The sequence below is a fragment of the Phascolarctos cinereus genome, unplaced genomic scaffold (assembly GCF_003287225.1).
Source record: "Phascolarctos cinereus isolate Bilbo 61053 unplaced genomic scaffold, phaCin_HiC Scaffold_4;HRSCAF=312, whole genome shotgun sequence".
NCBI lineage: Eukaryota > Metazoa > Chordata > Mammalia > Diprotodontia > Phascolarctidae > Phascolarctos > Phascolarctos cinereus.
The window spans coordinates 294,409,075-294,432,184 of record NW_027555847.1 but is presented as its reverse complement, the minus strand read 5'-3'; the positions used below and the strand labels follow the sequence as shown (position 1 = coordinate 294,432,184).

Below are 23,110 nucleotides of genomic sequence, written 5' to 3'. Positions count from 1 at the left end.
CAGGGTCAGATAAGGCCAGGAATTCTGAGAAAAGGATTTGTAATTCTCTTCAAGATGTAATTCCCATGCTATGGGTCTGAAATGGTGAGCCTCCTCACTGAATTCAAGGGCCTAGTTTGGATTTAAGAAAACTTACATGATTCATGCTATCCTTACAATGATTATAATAAAGTAGGTGGAAAAGTTAAAATTCATCCAAGCAACCATTTTTTTTTTACTCACATGATGGTAAGAATAATTAGCTTGAATGATTGTTTTTCACCTACTCTGGGTAGTTACCATGGAGTTGTCCACTTTTCTAGTGGTGGCAGCTTCTTTGAGGTAATTTCTGATTTTAAGATGCAAGTAAATGTGAGGTCCGACATTTTTTCTACACCTTTCTTTTCATCCTTTCCTGAAAAAAAGGCCCGTTTTAAAATCTGAGTTTTGCTGAACTTATAAACAGGGTAAGAGAAATTAAACTGCATTTTGGAGAACGTGGACCATTAAAATGCCATCTGTGCCAACCCAGAAAATGGACATATTTAGCAAATTAAAATAATAACAATATCAGGTGATTAAAATGTCAATCAATTCCCTATAGGGATGGAACTCCAAGCTATTTTCAAACCAGCTATGTCTCTTTCTTTCAATGGTGCATCTCTAGGGTTTCATTAAAGGCTTCAAGCTGCATCAGATGTGCAAAGATAATATGGGGATAATACTGAAGCATCTGAAAGAGTTGTTTAGGTTAATGATGTGTGACAAACCTGCAGGACTTCAGCCAGGTTACTGACTCCCTTCCAAATCTGTGTAGCCAGCAGGTCAAACGATCTCAACTTTCTACCCCTTATCTATCATGACTGATGGAGTGAGATTCGCTGATTTGATATAATCCATTCTGTGGAATGGATTACTAAATTTAGCAGTTTACAGATCAATGGAAGGAGCATGCCCTCTCTTTTTATCAATCTGACTTCCAATTTTATAGTCACCTATAAAGTGAGAGTTCAATATTTCCCTAATTTTATCTGCCGCTTTTCTAAACCATATCAGGGCATAAATGAAAACACATTTAATCTGGTAACTTTCTATTCATAATTACATTCAAAATGACATCTTAGAACCCAATAACAACACATCCTGGTGGTATATTTGTATATGTCTTTTAGATTTATTTTCATTTAGAACTTGCCTGGAAAATGAAATACAAGTAATTCTAAGGCAAATTAAATTTCAAATAGGCATCGGTCAGCTAACAAATATTTACTGAACATCTACAGTGTCTCTAATGTTGTGCTGTCAGTGTGGGGGGGGGAGGGGAAAGGGAGGGTCAGGGGAGCAAGAAGAGATCGCTGCCCTCAACTCAAGTGTAGAATAGTCCAGAAATACTTAGTACCTACTAAGTGCCAGGTTCTATACTAGGCCCTGACCTCAGGGAACTACATTCTATCAGAGGAGACAACCAGTGCTTAGATAGGTATATTCAAAATATATAACAAAGCATTTTTGAGGAAGAGAGTACTACTAGTTGGGAGGGCCAGTAAAGTAAAGGAAGCCTAACAAATAAAACCATTTACAAACATGCTAAAACATCCTATGACCACCTGCTAAATATGATATCTCAGATATAAAGATTCTACTTCAGTTCTCACTGATTTTTCCTTTCTTTGAACTCTTATTGTACACAAAGAACACTTTATGGAGGAAACTAGCTAAAGCTTAAAGTCTTTGAAAGATGAATATTGTTGGACAGGTGGTGACTGAGGGACAGCATAATCTTAGGGAGAGAGAAAGGCAGCATAAGCAAATACATGGAAGAAAGGGACTATGACTTGCACAAGAACATAGAAGTAATTAGCAGCAAGGCCAGGATTTGAACCTATGGCTTCTGATTCCAAATCCATTGCCCTTTGAATTATACTATCCTGCCTTCTATTCCTAGACATACCTGCCTACTGTAGCCTAAAGTGCAGGAGTGTGACAGAGGGACACTGAGGGGATCACCCTAACTGGAACTGAAGGTTTATGTGAAGGAGAAGAGTGGGGAGGGAGTGGGTAAAATTGGATTGGTAGAGTGGGGTCAGATCATGGAGGATTTTGAAGATGAATCAAAATACTTTAAATTTGATATTGTAGGTAGGAAGAAAGCAACATATGTTTCTGAACAGAGTGGGGACATATTGAAAATGTCTCTTCTTATCTCAATACTCCAAAGATCTATAATTTCATCAGTATGGGAACTCTTCTCGAGGCATATTGTGACAGTTGCTATCACCTAAAATTTCATCCCTCTATGGCCAGCTTTCAGGTTGGGGATGGTTCCACCTGAACTTAGTGAGGTGGATGCCAATACAACAGGCATATAGTCAGTGCTTTGATGGGAACATACATGAAGCATTTCCAGCATGGGAGCAGCTATCAGAATGTGTGCTCTACTGGCAGGGCAATCTAAAAGACAAATACGCCTCCATGGCGTGATGAAGCATTGGAGGAGGCCATTAGTGGAGGGTGAGGCAGAACAGTGTATTGACAGAAGCACTGGATTTAGAAACAAAGGACCTGGGTCCAAATCCCAGCTCTTCCTCTTTCTACTTGTGGTGTCCTTGGTCAAATTTGCTAACCTCTGGGTCTCAGTTTCTCCATCTGTAAAATGAGAAGGTTGGACTAGTGGATCTCTAAGGTCCCTTCTAGAGGGAAGTAGTATTTAAGGAAAACTAATTTGGCAGAGGGTATGTAGGCTGAATTCTAGGAAGAAGAAGATGGAATTGGGACGATCAGCTAGGAACCTTCGGCAATGAGACCCTCTAAGGTCTAGGCTGCCTAAGATTAGGGCCTAGAATAAAGGAAAAGCAGTTAGAATAAGGGTGAAAAATGACAGATAGATAGCTGACATTTAGAAGGAAGAATCAAAAGGATCTAACGAACAATGAGATATGGAAGATGAAAGATTAGAATGTAAAGGAGAACTAAAATTTCTAGCCTAGGCTGTAGCATTCATAGAAACAGGGACATTGAAAAAGGGAATCAGCTTCTGGGGTTAAGTTCATAAATCCAATTTTTGAAATGTTGAATTTGAGGAGAGAGCAGGAAATCAATGTGGAAATATCCATTAGTTAACTGAAGATATGAAACTGGAAGTCCAGTGAGAAGTAAGTTGTACAGATAGAAATTTTGTAATTCTCATCAAAGATAGTTGCAAACATAATATGGATAAATCCTCTGAGGGAGAGACTGTAAAAAGGAGAAAAACAGAACACACTGACATATTCCTATTTTCCCATCTACATAAAATCTTCATGAGCATAAGTATTTATTCATTGAGGGCAGCCTCAATAAGGATGTTAGGAGAGAACAGTCAGATCTTAGCAAGCACTATTGCATAGCAGAACTCACATTCATCATATAATTGACTGAAGAGGTAGAAAATACAAGCTCTCCCTCTGCTTATTTGTTGACTATAAAAAAAAGTATTTGATTTGGTAGAACAAAGAGACACTTTAAAGACTCTCTTATAAAAAAGTATCTCCCATTCAAACACTTGAATTATACTAGATTCTTTGAAGCATGTAAAAAAACTAAGATAACCTTATTCATTATCCAGTTAAGTGTAAAACAGGGATATGTATGTTTGGCAAAGGTAGTCACCACTGTCATGAAGATAATCAAAGTAGTATCCAAGTTGAAGAGGGATTCCCTATACACAGTGAGATCCTCCAGATTTTCCTGTTTGTAGATGACATCGTCGGATTTACATCAAACCCTGGAACACCAGTCTCCTGAAGAAGCATAATCATTCAAGAGTTTAGATCGTCTACACAGGAAAAATAAGAATGCCTATTTCCAGATTAGACAACATCGTACAGGGGAAAGAACAGTTACTGCATTTGGAGCTGCAGGACTGAGTTCAAATCCTACCTTTATGCCTTTTATTCTTCTCTGCCCCACCCCACCCTTAGCAAAGAACAATGAAGTAAAATTAACCTTAAAGCCATGTTTTTAATTGAGTCAATGCTTCCATTTCCTTTTCTCTCAATTATCTTTTAAACCCTCTTCAATCTGGCTGCCAACCTCCCCACTAAACCAAAAGTGCTTCCTCCAAAGTTACCAAATCTAATGGCCTCTCCTTCATCTTCCTCCTCCTCGACATGCCTACAGCATTTGGCAGAGTTGACCTCTCCTTGGATAATCTGGGTTTTTGTGACTCTGCTCTTTCTTGGCTCTTCTCCAACCAGTCTGACTGTTCCTTCTTAATTTTTGTTTTGTTTTGTTTTTGTTGGATCTTCCTCTATGTCGTGTCTACTACCAGTGGGTATCCTCTAGGGCTTTGTTCTGGGCCTTCTTCTCTATTCTCTTTAAATTACTTGATGACCTAATGACCCCCTAAGAGTTCAATTATTTCTATTCAAATGATTCCAAGATCTATTCATCCTAGTCTCCTTCCTAAACTCCAATTCTATATTACCAAATATTTGTTAGATATTTCAAATTGTATGTCCCTTAGGCATTTTAAACTTAACATGTCCAAAACAGAACTCATTATCTCCCTCCTCAACTCTCTCCTCATCAGAAATTCCTTATTACTGTTGAAGGAACCACCATCCTCCCCAGTTACCCAGGCTTAAAACTTCAGTTTCATCCTCAGCTCCTCCCTCTCATTCACTATACACATCTAATCAGTTGCCAAATTTTGTCATTTCTTTCTCTACAACAATCCTTTCTCTATTCTAATACAACTACCACCCTAGTTCACTGCTCAAAACGTTACTACACTCTATACACTCTGACACAGAAATAGACTTCTAATTGATCACCTTGCCTCACGTATTTCCTCTACTCTAATCCATCCACCATTCAGCTGCCAAAGTGATTTTCCTACATCATAAATTTGACCATGTCACTACCCCCCCCACTGCCCAATAAAATCCAAAGGCTCCTATTACCTTACTAAAATATGAAGTTGCTTCCTGTTTCAAGCTCTTCAAAGCCTAACTAACAATGAGCTGATTTGATCTTCCTTTCACAAAACCCTCTTCTCTCATCTTTGTACCACCACACCAGCTGTTCACCATACCTGGTGTGCTCTCCCCTCCCAATATCTGACTTTAGAATCCCTGTCCTTTTTTAAAGTGTTTTCTCCTCCAGGAGATCTCTGTTCATCCCTCTAGATGCTAGGGCCATGCCCGCTAAGGTTACTTTCCATCTATTCTGTGCTCATCCTTTGTGTTTTGAAATATACATATGTAACATGTATTATATGCATGGGAAGATTTATGTTTGACAAAGGAAATGTGATATACATCAAATACATCTATGATATATATAGAATGGGATATATAGATCACACATATATATGACTATATATCAAAACATACATTATAATAGTCAGAGCATACAGGAGCACACATATGCATATATACATACTTACACATGAACATATATATGTAGTCTCCCCCATGAGAATGTAAGATCCTTGAGGGCAGTGGCTGTTTTTGCTTTTTCACTGTATCTTTGGCACTGAGCACAGTGCCAGGTACATAGCAAATCTTTAACAAATGCCTCTTGATTGATTTGACTCCCTTGCTCAAAAATCTTAGGTGGTTTCTCATTATTAATACATAAAATCCAGAATTCTTAGTCTGGAATTTAAAACCCTTCACAATCTAGTCTTAGCCTTCCCTTCCAACTGTATCTCCTACTGCTTTGCAATATAAGCCTGATGCCCAAGTCACTATCAATAAACACTGTTCCCTAAATATGCACCTAAATATGTTTCCTGCCCTCATGTGTTGTTTATGCCAATCCCACAGCTTAGAATATCCCTATTTCTCCTGCCCTGCTTCTTGGATCAACAAGATCTTGGATCGTTCAGGGTCCTGATCAAGTACCAACCTTTCCATAATGTCTGCCTGAAGAAAGCTAAGGGGCTAGAGTGCTGAATCGGAGTCCACAAGACTTACTAGCTGCATGACCCTAGGCAGGTCTCTCTCTCCCTTTTTTTTAAGTTTTTAGGCAGTTGGGGTTAAGTGACTTGCCCAGGATCACACAGTTAGTAAGTGTCAAGTGTTTGGTCTGAGGCCGGATTTGAACTTAGGTCCTCCTGATTTCAGGGCTGATGCTCTATCCACTGTACCACCTAGCTGTCCGTGGGCAAGTCTTTTAACCTCTGTCTGCCTCAGTTTCCTCATCTATAAGAACAGCAACTCCCTCCCTGGGTTGTGAGGTTAAAATGAGTTCTATGTAAAGTATTTTTACAAACTTTAAAGTGCTATATGTGCTCTCTGTGATTACGATGATGATTAGGATTATTATTTTTGTGTAAGCTGGAAGTTATCCTGGATTAGCTCCTAAAGGGATCCTGGTACTCTGCGTTTACAGAATATTAACTTCAGGCTGCTGAAGAATAATATTCATTGCTGATCTGTCACAGAGACAACACTTTTTGATCACAGATTTAGGGACTGTTAGCGTAGGAAGGAAATCACAGAGATCAGCCAATGAAGAAGCTGAGTCTCAGAGAGGTGACCCACTTTACCAAAACTCATGCGTGTTCTTAAATGGTTGAACCAGAACTTGAGCCAACAGCCACACATTTTAACAAATGACAGAACCAAGCACCTTAACTTTCCAAGTTCAAACCTCCATTGAAATCTAATGCTCTACTACACTACTCTGCTTTTCCATTTTGCTGCTAAAAGTGACAAACTCAAGATGTTAATGGTCAAAGTGATGAAAATAATTATTAGATACAGAATGCTATTTATAGGTAGTTGTAATTGATAAATCATTGATTATCATAATCATATATGATATTGTTACACATCTATATATTTTTATCTGTAAACTATAAAATAAAAATATAAACTATCCAATAATTTGCACTTAATGGTGGGTTTCTGTTTCATTTATATATACGCTACTCCTTGAGAATACTGAGGAACAAAATACAGCACATATAAGAGACATTTAATACATGCTTGTTGAATGAAAGTGTCATATTTAGACATTTTAAATAAATGCCCCCACGCCAATAAATAATTGCTCCCAAAGAATTACACCACAAGAAAAATGTCAGAATGATCCAATACTTCTTTAAATACATACAGTAATGGTATTTGGGAATCCATTTACTTGTGACCATCCCCTTGGAATTAAGGAACAAGGGGTGTGGCAAGAAGGGTAGGGGTGGGATCCTGCATGGAAAATCCAGAGATCTTCATAATTAATTCTTATTACACATGCCCCAGAATTGATGGGAACACTGTGGCATTGGCAACCTGATGCTTCATCAGGAATCTCCTGCTCTATGGAAATAAAAACATGATACTAATCGTGAGGCTGCTCTGGCATAGATAGCAAATTATGCCTTGCTTTTAGAAATGTATTCCTCTTCGAGTCTAGGATAATATTTCCAACTAACATGTTTAATTCAAAAGAATTTGAATGCCCTTTGAAAACTGTATATACAAATATGAGGTATATTATTATTAATAATAATTTACAAATCACATAGACAGCCCTCTACAAACACATTTTGTAGTCTGGTTTCCCTCAGATCTGTGGTTGTCATCCACCTGGAAAGTCCCCAAAGTACTAGCTAGAAATCTGCCACCACCACCCCTTCTGCTGTTCCTGCAGTCATATTTAATTGTGTTTGCTCAATTCTAAGCCAAACTCATATGCAGTATATTTAGATGGTTAAAATAGCTCAGCACTCAACTGCTTTTAGAGATTATTTTCAGTTCGACAATTCTTAGGAATTATTCTGGAGTAAACAAGGTGAGGAGAAAAGAAAACAACATAAATCTGCTCCAGTGATGAAGAAAACAATATTGGAACTACAATCTGGAGATTCACCATGAATGAGGGAGGAGAGTTTTCCTTAGTTTATTTTCTTATATCAAATACAATCACTGATTCATTTCCTATCTGGCATTTATTTTAAAGTAGAGGATAGCAAGAAGCTAATAGCTAGAAACAGAGAAAAGCGCCATTATCATTTAAAAAGATGGATGTGTAATTGCCATACTTACCCTTAAATAACATCAAAAGTAAAAGTGTGGAAATGACATATGGATTGCTTGTTACTTAAGCAAAGTTTTCTGAACCTTTGAAACAGCCTTTATCTCACATAATGGAAAATTTGCTAAATTGAAAGGTATAAATCATTTATTTATATTCCAGTAACTATCTTGTCAGAGCCCCAATTCTTAAACACTTCTGCAGTCTTGCTTCGATAAAGAGCTGTAACTAATTTGCAGGTGTTTGGTTGGATGTTTCTATCAAGTGACTCCATCTTCAATTTTTTCCATTTGCATTTTCTATGCCATTTAGCAAACAAGCACCCAATATTATGAAGTTAAAAGGGGAAGGCTAAGAGATCTGAAGGAGAAGTCTAGAATTTGCAAAGACAATACAGTATGATAATATAATACAGTAATGAGTTTTATAAAGGTATGATTTTTGTTTTTAAAAGTATTCTACCTCCAAGTTATTTTTGTTTTTTAAGTTTAAAAAGCAAAGAGGAATCAACTTAATTTTTTTCTGGCAGCCTTTCTGTCAGACCATACTTGTGAGTACTTTGTGTTTAGGCTCTCTTTTGTGTGTAGGAAATAAATATCTATCCTACAACTGACTTATATTGTACATTAAGTACTTTTCTAATCCCCACTTTGGGGAGACTAGACATGAGCCCAAATCCAAGTAGTAAGTAAATCATCCCCAGGGTTCCAGGGTGGTGATGTAATGATACCGAGAACATGAAAAAAGAAGCCTAATCCTTCTCATTAGAGATCAAGCTTCCTCTGAAATGAAGGAGGTTCCCTTGTGCATGGGTCCAGTGAGACTGCCTCCTTAGTAAAGAGAAAGATTGCTCCAGGCCCTCTGGGAACATCATTTCCAGCAGTGGTCACTATTGTTTGAAAGGTGTAGATGGCATACTAAAGGATTTACATTCAACCCAATATTAGGAATAGCTTACATAATGGAAGATATAGTCACAGTGCAAAAATGTCCTGACAAGTGAGAAGTTTGCACCAAATCTAATGAGAAGAAATTAAGAGGTAAAGCAAGTAGTCTTACGTTAAAAATCAATTTTACAAAAATGAAATTGGGGAGATAAGGGTAGGTAGCAACTCATTTGAAAAAGATCTGAAAATTTTAAGAGTGCATAAAAAAGCTAACATTTCTTTATCACAAATACAATGTTTTAGGCATAAAATCTTACTTAATCCTTACAACAGCCCTAAGAGGGAAGTACTACAGGTATCATTATTCTTATTTTGCAGCTGCGGTTCAGGCAGCTAGCAGGTGTCAGAAGCAAGATGTGATTCCAGATCTCTCCTGACTTTAGCCTAGTACTCTATCCATTGTACCACATGGCCTAGAAGCTAAATATGGGTCATTAATATATGACAGGCAAGAAACCTAAAGAGATTCTAGCTTACCTTGAGAGCTATAGTATTCCAGAGAAGGAAGTGGTAGACCAAATATATTCAGCCCTAGAAAGGTCACATTTTGACATTGCATTCAATCCAGAGAACCACATTTTAGAAGGGACATTGACAAGATGAAGAGCATCCAGGGGACAGCCAGGAGAGTGAAGGACCTTGAGATCAGACCATATGAGACTCAGTCAAAAGCATTGATTCTTGCTGGCTTCTTGGCTTTTGATCAGATTCTATTCTTCTTCCTTAATATTTTTTATTCCCTAATTCTGATGTAATTCATGTAATACTTAACCACCTCACCTGGTCTTCCTTCCACACCCAACACTTAAATGTGGGTTGCTTCCAATCTGCCACCCAAGCAGTGGCAGGACAGCAGCACTGTGTTAATATATTTTAGCACTATTATTATTTCCTTTGTATGGTCTTTTTTCCCTTTCAAAACATCTTACATAGCTATTATTTCATTTGAGCCTCACAAAACTTAGATAGACAAGGCAGATATAATCATCCCCATTTTAAAGATGAAGACACAGAAATTTTGAAAACTGGCTGAAGGCCATAGTTGATGGCCAAGCTAGGATTAGAATTGAAGGTCTCAAAAAAAAAAAAAATTGAAAGTCTCCCAGTTCCAAACTGCTTCCACTAGACCAGAGGTGTCATACATATATTAAAATGTAATTGGGAAATATTTAACAAAATTAATAAAAATACAGTAGAACCTAGGTAATGTTAATAGGCAGCTTTCTAAGTCAACACATGCTGACAAGGATCTTTATGTATCGTTTAGTGGCCCCCATTTCTATTTGAATTTGACACCTCTACCCTAGATAAGACTACCTTGTGTACACAGCTGTATGCATGAATGGTATTCTTTTAGCCTTGAGAAAAGTAAGAGTGTAAGTCCAGGGACCCCCAGATATAAATAAACCTAGGCAAAAACAAAAGAGAATTCAAGAGCTAAGTTGAACAGATTCTGTTTCGTGGACCAGGGAGAGGTATTTTGTTCAATTATGCCTGTCCACAGACTGCATCTCTACTCGGTGCACAAACACACAACATTTGTCACATGGAGACTTGGACAATAAGATAGATTAGCACAAGAACTACATCAGAATGGCCTGGATTGCCTAAACATCATACCTCCCCCAGGAGAAAGGCATCACCTGAAATCTCACCATCACGGAAATGGACTCAGCTTTGATAGTCAGTAACACCTCCTCAGTTTCCTCTCCCCTCTGGTTGGAGGGCTGAAGGCCTGGAGCAATAAACTCCTCCCTTTATAGAGGACTCAGAATTTTCCAGCCAACAATATTTCCCATCAGCTGCTCTGCACAGTTTTCACTCCATGACCATCACACGCCTTGCCAGGTACCCTTTGGCATGCCCCCCAACCCCTTTCACCTTTTTGTAGACTGTCTTATCCTATTAGATTGCAAGATCTTTGAGGGTGGGGATTGTTTCCCCTCCCCTTTTAAAATCTGTATCCCCAGTGCTTAGCCACAGTCTGGCAGATAGGGGGTGTTAAATAAATATTTATTGACTATGACTATGACTACAAGTATTAAGGGAAAAACAGTCCTCAAGTAAATGGTCTTTTGACAACGGGGGCAGTAACAATATCCTTGTCTATGCATTATCTCAGTTTCATGGCCTAAAAGGTCATTACTTTATTGTTTAAAAGATGTAAATATTTGAGACCATATTTTCAAAAACTTGAAACACTATAAGGAATATTCTTAGAAAACTCCAAATAAATGTTTCTTAGTTTACAGAACAAAACCAATTTCATTCTTGCCAACTCAATCTCAATTGATTCCCATAAATTACATTTTAAAAATAAATGGAAAGAATACTAGAGGAAATACACAACTCCCAGAAGTCTTTCATCCTTCTAGGGCAGATCAATTACAGCTGATAGTGTAGGGTGGTTAGGAGTAGGATGCCTTTCATATCGAACTTTAAAAATCTAAGATCCTTATTAAGATTAGGTCCTAGCTGTTGCCATTAAAAATTCATGGCCTTTTTCTGAGAAAAAGCATTTGACCTATTATCACTGGCTAAATTTTGTCTTTTCCCAAAGCTGCATATTAGACCTACTGGACATTTATTGTAGTGGGAAATGGGTTTTAAAGGATAGCGACAGATTGGTGATACATTTAAAACTTGAAAAAATGAATAGTTTTCATTAAGATACAATTTTTGTTTAAATATTTACTATGGAACTATGGAACTCAAACGAAGTAAATTATACACTCTAGAAGGATGTGTCAACTTCTTTCATTCATATATACTATATATACTATATCCTTATGCTGCATCTATCTAAACACTAAACATCTGCATACTTGGAAATATCCAGATAATTGGCTGATTTTTTCAGTTTTCAGACACATATTTGATATTGTGCAAACATTTGAAATTTGTGTTCAACATTGGAAAAAAGAGAATGTCCCTCCAAAGAGAATTTCACTTCCTTCTTATTGGTAGAATATGGTATTTTAATTAATCAATTGTATCTATTACACTAATAGAACTTGTAATCATGTTATTTTCAAATACTGTCCCAAAATTAGTTTAGACTTTAAAATCAAAATTTCTATTTCATGGATATATTTTGCATATTAGAAATTATTCTGGGTCCATATAATAGGTTAATTTGGTCAGTCTGATGAAAACACAAAAACTGACCATATACCATTATAAAGATATAATACAACTACAGCAGTTTACTGAATTTCTCATTTTTTCAAGGAATTGTATTACCAAATAGATAAGTTTAAAAATAAGCTATTCACATAATATGATAAAATCCAGTTAATCCAAAACTCATTTCTTAAATGTAGTATATAATTCAAAGTATCAATTATTCTTCAAATGAATAAATTCTTTATTTTTATGGTTAAAAATATACAAATAAAATTAATTCAAAGTCCATTTTTCTGTTTCCTTGCATTTCATATTAATGAAATGTAATTCTGTTCCTTTAAATTGAATAGGTTTGGGTTGTCAAATATTTTTATGTTTAAAAAAGCAGGTAATCTAGTGTACTGTGGGGTCAGCAGTTTCTTCTAGTTAAGCAGAGGCTATATGAGCGTTTGTCCAGGATGCTATTGAAGGGGCTGCTGCACTGGAAGAGAGGTCAAGTTAGATCTCTAATTAAATTCATTGTGTCCTTATTATGTGCAAAGACAACAATGAAATGGTCCCTGATTTCCAGAAATATTTAACTGCGAAGTTAATTATAACATGTACAAAGATAAGAAAATACAAAGTAACATAACATAATCTCAAGAGATAGAAAGTCCCGGGGTGGGAGTGGGTGGGGTCAGGGAAGGGGAGATCAGAAAAGGTGTCAAGGAGGAGGAGGCACCTGAACTGTGCTTTGAAGGAAGATCGGGGTGGGGGAGTGAGGTAAGGAAGGAGTGCATTCCAGACATGAGGAACAACTATACAAAGACACAGAGGTGAAAGATGAAATGTCATTTTGGGGGAACCAGCAGGCTGGTTTAATTAGAATGGAGAGTACATGAAGTGTAGTAGTTTGAAATAAGGCTGGAAAGGTAGGTGAGAACTAACTTGTGAAGGACTTAAAATACCAGGTTGGGATTTTTGTCTTTTATCCTAGAGGCAATAGGGAGCTACTGAAGATTTTTGAGTAGGGGAGTGACATAGTCAAGTCTATGTTTTATCAATATCAATTTGGTAGCTATGTGGAGGATGTGATTAAGCAGGGGAGAGACTGGAGGCAGAGAGATCCATTAGGAGACTATTACAATAGTATAGATAAGAGACAATAAGCGCCTGCATTTGGTGGTGTAGCTACAGAGAAGAGGGTGATTTGAGAGATTTTGTAGAGGTAGACATGAAAAACCTTATCAAATGATTAAATAGGAGTGAAAAGGATTAGAGGGATACCAAGGGAATCAGCCCCAGAAAAGTCACCTTAAAGACAATACTGGATTAGCTACACTGAAGAAATAATTCTCTAACAATTTTTTTTTGGTGAGGCAATTGGGGTTAAGTGGCTTGCCCAGAGTCACGTAGCTAATTAAGTGTTATATGTCTGAGGCCGAATTTGAACTCAGGTCCTCCTGACTCCAGGGCCAGTGTTCTATCCACTGCACCACCTAGCTGTCCCAACAAGTAATATTCTTAAAGATGAGGGTAGGCCCAGAATTCCTAAAAGGATATAGCTATTCTTGTCATTAAACCTGAGCTATTTATATAGAAACTAACTCTCACAAACTATCTAACAACTTAAAAGCAGAGATTTAGTCATCTTTTTGCTTTCTCTCTCCCTACTCACTCTTCTAAAAACTTTTCTTCTTTATTTCTTCTTTCTCCTCACTTTTTTATGCTTCCTTTTTTCCTCTATCCTTCTCTATTTGCCCTTTTCTTCCTTTTTATTTTAATTATTTTACTTTTATTAAATTGTAAGCACTTTGGGAATAGATTCTGTTTCAAATAGAACTTAGTCTCCCCTGCACTCATGGGAGTGACTTGCAGGAGGAAGTAGGTGTTTAATAAACGGGTGCTGAACTGAACTGAATTAAGCAGCATGGTTATGTTGGAAAGAACTCTTCTAATTGAAGAATTTGTAAGTGGATCCCACTTCTGCTACTTTCTACCTCTGTGATCTTGGACAAATCTCTTTACCTCTTTGGGTCTTATTCTTATTCATACTGTGGAATTAAGACTGATCAGGTTGGTATAGATGATAATCAAGGTCCCTTTTCATTTCTAGATCATCATTAATCATTTACTGAAAACAACCCATCTTCTAGGATGTCAAAGAATAAAAAGGGTTGGGAAACATTGCACTAGAATATACTACCTTAATAAGTTTTATGGCAATTTTTTCTTTCTTTTCTGTTCAGGGGGTATAGAACAGTCATTTTTTTATCATAGTATTTTTTTTTTTGCAAATGCATCTTAACAAATAAAAATTGTTATGTGATTTTGATGACACAGTTTAGGGAATGTGTTGCTACCCAACCTGGTGATGAGTTCATCTGGGGATGTAGCACACCAATGAGGAGGTTGAGATACAAGAAAGGGAAAATACTGAAAGAGAGGAAAGATATGGCAGCTGAGACTGAGCAACCCAAGTGTCCCCTTCCAGCTCCTTATCTGGGTTAGACTTTAGATAAGTAGCCTACTCTAGGGGGCATTTTAAGATGATGGCAGACTAGGTAAGGCCTTCTGCAGAAGGTGGGATTTGAGCTGATTCTTGAAGGAAGTCAGGAAGCTAGGAGAAGCTAGGAGGCTGAGCAGAGGAAATATGTATTCCAGACATGCAGAACAGCCAGTGTACTGAGGAGATGGAGTGTTGTCAGTCAATGAGCATTTTTTGAGCTCTTACTATGTACCAGATACAGTGTGGTGCTGAGGATACCAAGAATGGTAAAAGATGGTCCCTATCTGAAGGAGCTCTTGTACAAGGTCACGGCGGAGACAATATGCAAATAACTGTATATACAAGATATACACAAGATAAACTAAAAACAATCAACAAAGGATTATGGGAGATCAGGAAAGGCTTCTTGTAGAAGGTAGTATTCTAGCTGAGACTTGAAGGAAGCTAGTAAAAAAATAAGCAGGCCAGTGGAGAAGCATCATAGGGATCAAAGAGGAGACAAACTGAAAGACTACTAGAAATGTAGGAAGGGACTAGGTTGTAAAAGGCTTTAAACGCCAAAGAGAGGATTTTGTATTTGACCTTGAAATTAAGAGAGGTTGGTTCTCATCAGCTCCTACATTAGGACAGGTTCTGATGTCAATCAAAAGATGTATGTGTTCAACAATCTGGTCTTTCCAATAGTTTTTCCTATTTTCTAGCCACTCGCCTTCCTTCCAGTTTCTTGTACACTGTTTTTTAGATCACTTCTATCCTGTTCCTTATTTTAGAAAGTATTAGCGTGGTAAAGAAAACTTAAACATACTAATAATATGGGAACATTAATCGTTTAGTTTATTGAGTTGGTTGGTGACATAATCAGATCTATGCTTTAGGAAACTCAATTTGGAAGTTGAGAGGAGAATGGATTGTGGTGGAGAATAGGCACAGATATCACTTTGAAGGTTATTAAAATAGTCCTGGCAAGAGGTAAGGAGAGCCTGGACTAATATGGTGGCTGTGTGAGTGGACAGAAATGGATCTATATCAGTGACACTGTGAAGGTAGAAAAGATGAGGCTTGATAACAGCAGATATGAGGGATAAGTGTGAGCCAGGAGTTGAGAAAGATACCCTAAGATGCAAGCCTGGGTGACTGGAAGAAAGGTGGTGCCCTTGGAGAGAGCTGGAAAAAGGGGTTTGGAGGCAAAGGTATAAATAAATACTGGAACCTGACCCCAGGTTGGGGAGATGAGCCAAAAAGTGAAGGAAGGTGATACTGATGTTGGCCACTTTTCCTTCACACCCGCTAATGCAGCAGCACATAAGAGAAACCCTGAGGCACTCCTGTGCTCAGGTAACAAGGCAGCTAAAGGATTGCTCTTGGTCATGAGCAAATTGCTTTTTGTAAAGCTCCAGATACAAGAGGCTAAAAACTGCATCTCCAGCTTCTTTGTCTTCCATGATGCATAGAGGGGGTGGAATGGGCTAAATCAAAGTCACAGTCTGGAATAGTCATGATTAATGTTCTGATATCAGTATGTTTATGGTTCCTTTACCACTCTAACTAAATACTTTCTAGAATAATGAACTTGATAGAGGTGACCTGAATAAAAGCAAGCAAGGGACTGGAAGGTGAGTGGCTAGTAAGAATTGGGGGTGGGGGCACATTGGAGAGATTTGATTGGTGGATACATACACCTAATGGACATCAGAATCCATCCTAATGTAGGAGTCCATGACAACCCAGAGTCCTCAGGGTCCTGAACAAGAAGACTAGGCAACTTGACAAATACCCACAGCGCCCCCTGGTGACTAAAAAAAAGCAGTAATAGTCTACTCCAAATTCTCCTAGTTTAACAGCTGTTACAGAAACTCATCAGCACTGTTCTGCTTTTCAAAGTACATTGAAGTATGGTAAAAGATGACTTGAAACTTCCATTATGTTGTAATTATGAATATGCCTTTGAAAGAAAAAAATGACTAAATAAAATAAATTTAAAATAAAAAATTAAAATAAATTTATGGTGGACTAACTAAAAACAAATTCAGTATTCCAAAGAATGGTTCTTCTATAGCAATTTATAATTTTCAAAGTATTTTCCATGAAGGAGTTTGTACAAGTTACATCACACCCATTTTGTATCAGATTGCTTGCCTTCTCAATGGAAGGGAGAGTGGCTGAAGGGAGAGAATTTGGAGTTCAATTTTTTTAAATGAACATTGAAAATAAATACCTTTTAAAATATTATACCCATTTTATACATGAAGAAGTAGACAGTTACAATGCTCATAAGTAACAGAACCAAATCTTAGACTCACATCTTATATTCAATTCAGTGCTCTGCCTAATATACCATGCTGCCTCTTATAACCAGCAACAGGAAACCAGACAGGTAGGACACTGGATCAACAGTCTGTGAAATATATCCAAATACTAAGACTCTTAGAAGGTATTACATTTCATTTATATGTCTTAATCCTATTTCAAAGTGCTCACTGCCTATGCTTTTTCTTTTACTAAAGGTGGGCATTTTAAAGTGTGAAATTCTACATGAAATGATACAAACATGAAAAAAAGCATGTACCAATAATGTAAATATGTTTGTTTTCCACACTAGACTATATATCTTTATTTTAACAAATCTTCTTTTATAAGTTCTTTTATCTATAGGGTTCTTTTGACTTCCATATCTTTTCCTGTGACTCAATTGTCAAGCACTGTGTAGAAATACTATTTGAATGGGATATGAAGTACATTACTCTGAGTGACACTCTCAAACTAACTTATTGGCATTTCCAATAAAATTCCACTGGCATACAAGATATTAGAATTTCACTTAACGAAAATTCTTACAGCATGCCAATAGACCTTTGCAAATGCTTGATGGGTGGGGGTTAAAACATTTCAAGTTATTTCCAAAGCAAACTTTGACTATTAAAGTTTCTAAAAATCCTACATTATTTTTTCTTATCAAAAGTATACTGCTAAAAACTTAAATACCAAAGAACCAATTTTCCCAACAAGGCTCCCCCCCAAATCTTTTTAAAAATTACCTGTTCTTAAGCAGTGCCCTGAAGGTCGTCTTATTCAGTCCCAGATAACTTGGCAGCAAGTTTGACCAATTCCAGTCCCATTTAGTTATGGCTGACTGTTGACATATGAGAAGAAGCTATTGTTAGTTATTAATCAGAGTTAATACGATCAGTAAATTAAAGCTCCAGCTGTGATAGACTAACTAAGAAGGAGGGGGGTCTAGAACAAGGACTTAGACAGATGATATCAGTCATGCCCACAGAAGAAGGTTTTTATTCTGATAAGACAGCAATTAATTTATAAATCCATTTGAGGATGTAGCCATTATTTATGAAAAGATAAATCAATTTTTGAGTCGTTATTCTTCCAACTGTTAATGGCATTTTGCCCAACTACTTTCTCTGAAAGGTTGACTCTTGAAAAGCAAAATAATTGGCAACTTTTAATGTATCCTTCCAATTTACAATTTTTTTTGGTGTCAGCAATAAGTTTTATCAAGAAAAACTTGAAGTAGTTAGAAATCTGGCTTTATGCTATATCTTAATTAGTGTGCCATATTAGTAGTGTCTATTTTGCAAAAGGAAATACAGTAAACAGATGGTTACAAAAATAAGAATATAATTCCCTTTAAAAATTTATTAGATAATCTGAAATCCAAGTATAGAGACAAATGACTGTAAAATAGCTTTGCAAAAAGATAAAAGTTATTGTTTATTTAAATGAAGAAATAATTTAATGGTTAAGATTATTTTAGGCGATCTGAAATACAACAGACTGAGGTATCAAGTCAATTTATACAGATAGAATGTGTTTGGTTTCCCACTACTATAGTAGCTCTCTGCTCTAGAAAACCAAATAGTTCTGATAATAATACCAGTTGAGGCCAGTTTGTAGACTCCAACGAGAGCTACCCCTTGTCCCCTGCTGATTAATCGAGCCCTACAATCCTGTCACACAGTAGAAGAATTCTGCCCTGAGTTGTCAGCCTCTGAAGGTCTTATTCTACAGTTTTGATGAATGCAGGCTAGAGCTGTAACAGGCATGATAAAAATATTATCTGCATCCCAAATTAGGGCAATGTTTTGAATTTTTTTCATTAGAGCTCTAGGTCAAGCAATCCTTTTTTTCTGTCATGCCAGTTCAAATGATTTGTCAAGAGATTTTCAAAAAGAGATACCTAAATTGTGAATTAAGCTGGAATCAAAATTGCCATCATATTTCTGCCATTTTTTTTTGCATTTTGGGTTATGATTTTAATATAACTACTGACTGTGTGGTTTAAATAATCTTTATGAGATGGTGTAATTAACTATGTACTTAAACATACATTGTTTTCAACATTGAGTTTTTTTAAGTAAATTCATTCATTTTAAATGATCAGTTATGTAAATAATGTCTATGCCAAATTCTATGATATACTTTCAAGAAGATTGCTAAGATTATTTTTAAACATATGTAAAACTATATACTGTCTACTAAAAATGAATAATTCAGTCATTTACAAGACACCAATGATTTAAAAGGATTGGCTTGATTTTATGGCCGAACTGAAGTTCCTGGGCCAGTCAACAGTCAATTAATAAACATTTATTAAGCACAGACTAGGTGTTAAGCACAGTGCAAAGCACTGGGGATACAAAAAGGGACAAAAGATTATCTCTGCCTTCAAGGAACTCACAATCTAATGGGAAAGACAAAATCAAACAAATAAGTACAAAGAAGCTACACAAACACACACACATATGAAATACTTAACAGAAGGAAGGCTTCTTATACCAATGAAATAGCATGGGGGGAATGAATATATAATTTTAATTTTCAAAGATGGCATAGATGGCTTGCAATGTGCATTGCTGGAGATAGCACCCCACATACATGTGGTCACAGATCCACTAAAATATTTAATTATCATTTTAATCTTCATTTCTCTTCATTGCCAGACCCTTGCACATAATAGGTGCATGCCAAATCTTTGTTGAATGACAATTACTCTCCACATACCTGATCCAGCATTTTTTCACTAAACCACTTATACACCTGAAAAGGGTTAAAGGCAGGAGGCTGCTTTTCCAGGCTCTTCAAGGTCACTTTTAAAGGTCTGGTGGGTAATGTGTTTTCCTCTGGTACATTCATCGAAAACAGCTGTTCTTTCAAATATTCCTTCAAGGGGGAAAAAAAAAAACAAATTTGCATGCTTATTACTCTATGTTCTCTTTAAAAGCAAGCTGATCAAAACCTGTATTTACTCTTTTCACACATTTCTCAGCATTCACTTGGTAGATTCCAATATGTTAATACCACAAGAGAGAATTCATTTTCAGAAGATGCAGCACTGATGAGGATTTATCATACTAAACAGCACCAATCAAAAATAACTGAGCCTAAAATGCTGTGCTGAGGGTCAATTACTAAATTTCATGAAATGAACTATTCAAAGTATTTGATTTCTTTAGATTCAATTGCACTTGAAGCTTTTCTAGGCTTTGTCTTATGGATTATATGGGGCAGATGTTCAATAGCCAACATTAGAACAATAGCTAAATAATCTAAGGAATGACTATTATGTGTTCATTTTTGTGGTAAGCGTTACTATATTTTTAATTATTTATTTTCAACATTCATGTAAAATTTTGAGTTCCAAATTCTCTCTCCCTTGAGCCCTTCCTCCATGTATTGAGAAGGCAAGCAATATATCAATTATATGTATGGAATCATGCATGACATATTGCAAAAAAAAAAAAGCAAGAAAAACAAAGTAGAAAAATTAGGCTTCAATTTGTACTCTGAGTTCATTAGTTCTCTCTGTGTAGGTGGGTAGCATTTTTCAACAAGAGTCTTTCCAATTGTCTAGAATCACCGTAGCCTAGTCTTTGCGATCATTGTGATCAGAGTAGCTGTCTTTCACAGTTGATTATTATTACAATATTGCTGATACTGTATATAGTCTTCTGGTTCTGCTCACTTCACTTTGCATCAATTCATTTAAGTCTTCCTCAGTTTTTCTGAAACTATTCCACCTTGTCATTTCTTACAACACAACAGTATTCCACCACAATTATATAGCACAACTTGTTCAATCACTCTCCAATTGATGGGCATCTCCTCAGTTTCCATTTTTTTTTACCACCACCAAAAGAGCTGCCACAAATATTTTTTGTACATAAAGGTTCTTTTTCTTTTATCTCTTTGGGATATAGACTTAATAGTGGAGTGATATTGCTGGGTGAGGGGATATGTACACTTCTATAACACTTTGGGCATAGTTTCAGATTGTTTTTCAGAATGGTTGGATCTGTTCATGACTCCACCATCAGTGCGTGGGTCCTTATTTTTCCACATATTCTCCAGCATGTCATTTGCCTTTTCTGTCATGTCAGCCAATCTGATAGGTGTGAGTTGGCACCTCAAATTTATTTTAATTTGCATTTCTCTTAAGAATTAAGTGATTTAAAGCATTTTCCATACAACTATAGATAGCTTTGATTTCTTCTTCTGAAAACTGCCTGTTTATATCCTTTAACCATTTCTCAATTAGGGAATGGCTCTTATGTTTATAAATTTGATTCAGTAACCTACATATTTGATAAGGCCTATATGAGAGAAACTTGTAAACTTTCCCCCTTAGTTTCCTGCTTTCCTTCTAATTTTGGCTGCACTGGTTTTGTTTGTACAAACCTTTTTTTTTTAATTTCATGTAATCAAAATAATCTATTACACTTCCCATGATCCTCTGTGCCTCTTGTTTGGTCATAAACTCTTCCCTTATCTATAGATATGACAAGTAAATTTTTCCATGTTCTCTTTATGTCTAAAACAAAACATTAATATTTTAATGGGAGTAGTGCACTATTTTTATGAAAGTAGTACTTTGATGCCTTATCACATCAAGGGTTTCTTAAAAGCTCATTGACCAAGGACCAACCTACCAAAGTCTAGACAACCTCTTTACCAGGTTGACCACAGAGTGATTAATTTTTTGACCACGGCAACTCTCAAAGATCATCTAACATTTTACAGAGTGATTATCCTCCATGTTAGTGAAGGGAGTACCCAGACCAAGGAAATGACAAATCCCTGAAGTACTGCCATCAGAATTTGCTCAAATTCTATATCATAAATGCTTTAAGCAGAACTAATTACAACAGACAATCCCAAAGCATATTTATATGTAGCAGACTGAAAAATACCAAGGTCTAGTACAAGTTCTAGGCAATGAATTCTAATCCTATAACTCACTGGTGGCATCAGGTAAATCAATTCATTTCATGGTACCAATCATTTTCATAAGTAATAGAGTAAAAAAGAAAAATCCTGATCCATTATACTGGCATGTTTCTCATAGAATCATAGCCTTCAGAGCTGAAAATGGCCTAGCCATCTTCCAGTCCAATGCCTCATTTTACAAATTAGGCCTAAAGAATAACTTGCTTCAGGTCACTTAAGTAGTGACAGTATCAGGATTAAAATCCAGCTTCAATTTCAGTGCTCTGAAGCATAATGAATAAAAACAAAACACGAACCAATATTTAGCAATACAAAATCAGATCATTTCATAACAAATGTATTTAAATATCTCTTTTCTGATTTATTAAAGTATATTTTTAACACTGTAGTATTTCCTAAGAGATTAATGAATTCATGGAATTTTAGCTTAGACCTTAGAGATAATCTAGTTTGCCACTTCTCCCATTTTACAGATGAGGTACCTGGGGATGAAAGAGATTAACTGACTCACCTGTCCAGAGTCCCACGGATGTTGATTTTCAGTAAAAACTATGATTTCTTGACTCTCTGGCCTAGGATGCTTTTCACTAATCTATGCTGTCTCTAATGCTTTGAAACTGTAGAATGCTGCATACTATTGCTCTGTACCTCAAAGTTCAGATTATAAATGTGCTAACAGAGAAATTTTAAGGGTCTCCAATAATTTGGAACATTTGGAAACTGCTACTTCAGCAAAGTGTGCAGTTCTTTCTTTTGGAGTTACCTCTCTTAGTACATAAAGGCTCTGAATAAAGAGTATATGATAACTAGCAACATAAGGGTTTCTTACTGGGAGAAAAAAGACTATTGAATGGGGACTAACTTTAATGTATCATGATTAAAGTAAAACAGAAAGATCCACCCTGAATCATTATTTCATTTTGCTTATAAAATCTGTCTATACATATTTTCTTTCTGAATTAATGAAATCTGGCTTCTGTCCCCACCAAAGAAAAGAGAAACTGTTTTGCTGAAAGTCAATTCAGTCAATTACTTCATTCTCTTAATCTCTTTGCTCCAGCATTCTCCTATCTTCAAGTATCACCACTCTGCTGATAACTGAGAAGTCTGTATCTGCAGTCCTGTTCTACTGCCTGAGCCTAGTCATATAAGACACACACACACACACACACACACACACACACACACACACATATGTATATACCTTTGTAATTGCCTGCTATATTTTTCCATCTGATTATATTTCTACAAGCTTAAATTCAGTAAATTCAAAACTGAATTTCTTATCTTCCAACTCATACCCATC

At 36.4% G+C, this 23,110-nt stretch overlaps 1 protein-coding gene across 3 annotated transcripts in view; it reads right to left on the bottom strand.

Moving 5' to 3' along the window:
• KIAA0825 (KIAA0825 ortholog) overlaps positions 1-23,110 on the bottom strand; it is a 523,965-nt gene that overhangs the window by 245,384 nt on the left and 255,471 nt on the right. For all 3 annotated transcript variants that reach the window (XM_021008591.2, XM_021008594.2, XM_021008603.2), the window contains exons 18-19: positions 19,582-19,740; positions 17,601-17,695 (exon numbers count right to left, since the gene is read on the bottom strand). In XM_021008591.2, coding sequence (XP_020864250.1) covers positions 17,601-17,695; positions 19,582-19,740 — 254 coding nt within the window. The remainder of the gene's footprint in view (positions 1-17,600; positions 17,696-19,581; positions 19,741-23,110) is intronic.